Source organism: Nuphar pumila, chromosome 10 (genome assembly GCF_984573655.1).
Source record: "Nuphar pumila chromosome 10, dmNupPumi1.hap1.1, whole genome shotgun sequence".
NCBI lineage: Eukaryota > Viridiplantae > Streptophyta > Magnoliopsida > Nymphaeales > Nymphaeaceae > Nuphar > Nuphar pumila.
The window spans coordinates 96539242-96545083 of NC_143258.1; the positions used below are offsets into that span (position 1 = coordinate 96539242).

Here is a 5842-nt window from a genome sequence, read left to right on the forward strand (position 1 = left end):
GGTTGTTCATCTGACAAATGGAGGAAAAGATAAAAAAAAAAGCACAAGATGAAAGGGCACTTGTATAAAGAAAATTTTGTTCACCTAAAATATTTGATTAACCACAAGAAGACAGTGTCATCTTTACCTATGGCTCTCAAAAGGGCCGGGTCTGCCTTGGTTACCAAACCTGCCCCCGACCTGGATATCCAAGTATATGGACATAAAAAATGCCAACCTGAATGTGTTATGGGTCAATCTGAACCCGTACTAAGTAACATGCGGGTTGGGTTTGAGTCATGATTTTTGTCAGATATCCAACCTAACCCGGCTGACTTGATATTTTCTTACATATATTCTAAATACCTTCTAAATTATGCGGTTCAGGTTTAGGATTCCATTTTCTTGCCCCGACATATCCCGAACTCAAATCCCAGCGTTTGTTATTGGGGACAGGTTTTGGTGCATCCTGATGGATCAGATACCAGACCCATTGATAGCCCAATTTTGGGACAAACCCCTGTTGCTGTTCTTGCACTCAAGTCAATCCTTGGTTGTCTTTTTCTTTTCTTTTCTTTTATTTACATGGAGAAACCACTCCAGGATCAGAGGTAATTTTCTGATAAAGACCTACCTTTTACCTGATGCTTCATAATATCAGATACCATCTTTTCCAAAAATCTTGATACTTTTCCTGACAATTGTCAAATGAGGACCTGAAGTAACCTAATTTACTTAACCCTGAATTAAATATTATAAAATTTTATAAATACCTCCTACCCTTTTCTTTCCACATTCCCATTCCTTCTCTTCCTGTCCGGCCCATCTCTTTTTTCCCACGCAGCCCTTTCCTTGGTCCCAACACCAGCCCACTTCTTTCCCATTTGCCATTTTCACCATCTCCATGTTGCTTTCCTGTAAGGTGGACCCACTGCCTTCCCCTCGTTCTGGCTTTTACGTTAATCAGAGGCTGGTTTGCTACTACTACATCGTGGCTGGGAAATGACCCACATTAAAATAGCAACACAGGTAATAGCTTAAAACATATCCATATATATATATATATACATGAAATATTGGATTTTCAACAATTAAGATCTGGATTCATTTTGGCTAATCATCTTCCTGATCCAGTTTCCAATTTAGTTGGACTCATTAGTGCATAGATCTGACCTGTCTCAGACCCGTTTACATCCCTATCCAAAACCAAAGATGTGGGTCAGACCCATTTCAGAAATACGCATAGGAAGTCTCATTACAGGGGTAGTTAGGTATTTCTCTATTTCAAAAGGGTAATCAAAATATAATAAGGGTAAAACAGGAACTTTTGCACAACTTTAAAACGTTTCTTCTGGTTTGTGTGAGGCAGGTTAACCACAGCCACAGGTCCCTGTTTGACAATTGTCAGGAAAAGTTGAGACTATATCAGGAATTTCAAAAAAGATGGTACCTGGCATGGAATATAAGGCAAAAGGTAAGTTCTTATCAGGAAATTATCCAATGTAAATTATGCGGGGGACATGGTCAGATGATTTGTTGGTGAATTATTACTAATAAATAACTATATGCAGCCATGGTTAATGCTGGGTAATGATTTAACAAAATTGGCTACATGATGTTAGAAGATCATGTAAATAATTTAAAAAATACGATTATGTACTCAATAATGATGCATGATGTCAAAGGCAGATAGAAGTGACTGAAGTTGTAGCTCTAGATAAATAAGAATACAAAAATAAGACTTGCAAAGCCGGCCGCATATAGTTGGGATAAGGCTTGCTTGATCATGTGTTTTTTTTTTTTTCCTTTTTTTTTATAATGAAACAAACCACCAAATTTAACACTCCCTGAGGACTGTTCCCATCTACTTACAAGAGTAAATTTTCATTGGCTTCATCATTGTGGCAATCGACGTGCGCCTTGAGTATCAAACTAGCAATGTCTTTCAACTTGAATCTGACCCACTTGGTTGGGTGTGGGTGATGATGATGTGCTTATGAGGATGATAATAAATCTACTATGTGATAACGGTGAGAACGAAGATGTAATGGTGGTCAAGTTTGTGACATGTGATGATGCAATTGAAGTGTCCGTGCACGTCTCCTTGAGAGGCACAGCCACCTACTACTAGCATCAATAAAACGTAGGATTTGGATCAGGGACGACCAAGTCCCTGGCCCACATGTAGTAAGTCTAATCTAGATGCCTCCTGGACTAGGTCGCACCAAATTGGTAAGGCCACTATTTTGAGAGGCGGTCCTCCTTGTCGTACGTACTGTGGCACAAGAACCAGTTAATTAAGTGTGTCTTGGACATGGTTACGGAACCACCTCCTAAGGGGAAAATTGCGCTTCCGAATCGGGGGGAAGCATGAGGGAAACTCATTTCTCATTTGGGAGAAGCACATTTCTCAAACCGCTTCCCTCTCGCATCCTCTTCATTTTCCATTGGTTTCACCTTCACTTCCCACTCGTTTTCCCCTCGCTTTCTCCTTGTTTTTTGGGTTTTTTATGTTATTATTTATTTTCTTCGTTTCTCACTCGTTTTCCTTTTCGCTTCTCACGCTCTCACAATCACTTCCAAAATGAGTCCCACTTCACTCTTCATACTATCTTTTTAACACTCATTTTCCCGCTTCTGCTTCAAGCATCGCTTCCCATATCCTTATCACTTTCGCTTTCTGGTAACTATGGTCCTAGACCTCTGGTTGTCCATAAATGGATGAGTTAGTGGACATGGTTTCGACCCGTTATTGACTGGAGCTAAATGAATTGGTGAGTCAATTAACCATCAAGCAGTCATATACCCCAGTTTTTCCATGTGGACAGGGTCCAAGCTGCATGGGTATGATCCAATAAAAGTTCATTGTGATTGGATGTGGATCTGGATCTTTGGATCAGATCATATTTGACCTGTTTAAGCTTCTTCAAAAAACAGCTCTCTCTCACACACACACATGTACACACAGAGAGAGAGAGAGAGAGAGAGAGAGAGAGAGAGAGAACTAGCTTCAATTGATTGGGCTTTGGAACGTTGACCAAGACCCAAGCCGGGTCTAAGACTAGGAAACAAATGGTCTAGGCAGGACCAACACATGCACCGGGCTCATTTTGGTATTTGCCAAATTATTATGCCCCTTTTTGAATAAGCAGATGAGGCAGCACCTGGATTGTTTGCCTACAGTCCTAGTTGTTTTAGTCCAATTTGACCAAATTAAGTCTGTCAACGTGATCAGTATTTGGATGCCAATGAAAATCTTGAACTGAGTTTCCTTTGATTTGAATGCGTGTTCCTAGTGGAACGCCAAAAATCTTGGAAATTCAGGATTTTTAGTGACATTCGAAGCTTTCTTGTCAATCCCATATATTGAAAAATTCTGCCTTCTGTGGTTCTTCGTGGTTCCAACCAGTAGGATAAATTTCAAAATTCATGATTTAGAATCTAGAGAGGATTAAAGTGCACCATTAGCAGTAGTAGTAATCACAATTGTTATTATTATTATTATTGTTGTTGTTGTAGTATACAATTACCAGAAACCGAGATAAGTTGCTATTGCATTAACTCTACTTTAGAATGCAATATCCCAATTTATCCCATTTATCTAGACAAGTGGGCGAATCAACCACATCGTTTGATCGAGAAATCTTAAAAGAAATCAACTTGAAATTTGGTTAAATGAAGTAAAGAAAACTGCCTTGTTGGCCAGAGAGGGTTATTGACTTGAGCAAACAACCCATGGTTAACAAAAAGATTAAACAAAATGATCCTTGCCACTAAAATAGAGACATCGCAATGTCTACAAACCAAAATTTCTCTGTAAAATTAAGCATATAATCTTCTCGCTTTTACATTTCCACAGTCAAAATTGCACACATTTAATGCTTAATTGTATACTAGTTAAGCCGCTTATGTACTCCATTTGATTCACTCAATATCTTCACCTATTTTTTCTTCTGCTTCTTGCTGTCCAATTATGCAGCCACAATGCCAGTAAAGAAGAGTTTACTGCTGGAATACGACGATGCAACCGAAGAACTCGAAGGCTTTGAGGCTTTTGGTCCACATTTCTCCATGTGCTCATCACTAACCATCTGCACGTACCTGCACTCCATGCTACAAAATGCTTTCTCCCCTCTACATTTCACAAAAAGTCTAATTTAGTATGTAGCTAGCTAAGTTTATATAGATCACAGTAGAGTTCTTTCTAAAGATACCACAGTATGTACCCAAGTTTATACAGTAAATTTGGTCATTAGGTAAATTTCTTTGCATTTCACCACATACAAAGACAGTTTTTTTTAATATATGGTCCTCGAAATAAGTAATTAACCATAGGACTTTAGTCCTTAGAAAGGAGAAACATTGGCTAATTTTGTAAAAAAAAATTGTTACTGAATGCCAACAGAAATTTGATTCATTATTACTGAAATGTCTTGTTCATGCTTGTGGGTGGGTGAGAGGAACGGTAGAGAGCATTAAACAAACGAGAAATTTATGAGGGACTCCAATAGAAAGAATTTGGTCTTGGACTTGTTTGTCATATCTCCTCAAACCACAAGTCACCTCCCAAAAATTGGCAACAATTTCAATACAACAACTACGCCTTCATCCCAAAACAATTGGGGTCAGCGATATGAACCAACAAAGAAATTCATTTTGGGTCTTCCACATGAATCCTTTTCCTCCAATCATTTCTATCCAATGTCATGTCCTCAGTGAGGTTCAAAGCATTCATATCCTTTCCTATCATCTTCATCCAAGTCTTCCTAGGCCTACCCCGACCTCTTTTAACTAATATATTTTCCCATTTCTCCAACCTTCTAACTGGAGCATCATTAGGCCTTCGCCGAATATGTCCAAACCACCGTAAACGATTCTCTCGCATCTTATTTTCAATGGGTGCAACACCTACCTTCTTACGTATCTCCTCGTTCCGAATCTTATCTTTTATTGTATTTCCACACATCCATCTAAGCATCCTCATCTCAGCTACACTCATGTAGCAACAATTTCAATAAATTCAATTTATTGCTACATGAATCAATGAGCTTAAACAGGGTATGCATGAATTAAGTACAACCTACGAAATTAGACATTAAACCAAAAATAGCTCCAAAGGCAAACTCTTCCGTTATATAAAAAAGATAATAAAATCCCAATTAATCATAAATCAATTCTGGCTAGCTGTTCCGTATTAATAACAGGGCTACCCTCCAATTATGTGCTAAATTAGCTGTATGATTCTAATCTTTTCTGTATCTGAACCAGAACAGGGTCTAAATGCAGATTACAATACACCAATCAATTTGAGAGAGAGAGAGAGAGAGAGAGAGAGAGAGAGAGAGAGAGAGAGAGGTACCTACCTGTACATGTAAATGTCTTCCCCCTGCAACTTTTTCTGGCAGAGATGGCAGAATTTAAGGAAATCAGATGACGGGTACGCCGGAAACTCATCTCCATAACTCTCTGCCGGTGGAATGAACACCTCCCAATCCTTCATCCTCTCATCAAACACAGCCCTCTGCTCATGACCATCATAGTAAACAGTCTTCCTGGTGCACATAGGCCCATGGGAGATCACACAAGTATAGTCCTCAGAGCTCTCCATCTCATCATCCTCCACCATAATCGGCCTGTACCCAACACTCCTAGCACAAGGACTAATTGGAATTGAGGTTGATCCTAATATGAGCTTAGCACCCTTATTGAATCCACCCACCTGGTTTTTTGTTGGAATTTTGCTCGAATTGCCGGATTTCAAGCTCATTGCAGCGACTATGCCTAACCCCACACCTTCATAATCCTTACTCTCCCAACCTCTAGGCGATCTGATGCTCAAGTCCAAAGGGGTCCTAGGACTCAT

The 5842-nt window shown here is 39.3% G+C and overlaps 1 protein-coding gene across 1 annotated transcript; it reads right to left on the bottom strand.

Moving 5' to 3' along the window:
- Window positions 1-3776: 3776 nt before the first annotated feature.
- Window positions 3777-5842, bottom strand: LOC149827479 (FCS-Like Zinc finger 14-like). The gene is made up of 2 exons (XM_090018520.1): window positions 5343-5842; window positions 3777-4113 (listed from the first exon to the last, which is right to left on the bottom strand). The coding sequence occupies exons 1-2, from the start codon at window positions 5840-5842 to the stop codon at window positions 3951-3953; spliced, it is 663 nt and encodes a 220-aa protein (XP_089874646.1). The 3' UTR covers window positions 3777-3950.

What these genes read in the sequence shown, in the direction of transcription:
- LOC149827479 (XM_090018520.1), bottom strand. Translation starts at nt 5,842, where the DNA reads ATGAGTCCTAGGACCCCTTTGGACTTGAGCATCAGATCGCCTAGAGGT. An exon ending in GAAGACATTTACATGTACAG is followed by an intron (nt 4,114 to 5,342) that starts GTAGGTACCTCT and finishes TGTGAAATGTAG; the next exon opens with AGGGGAGAAAGCATTTTGTA.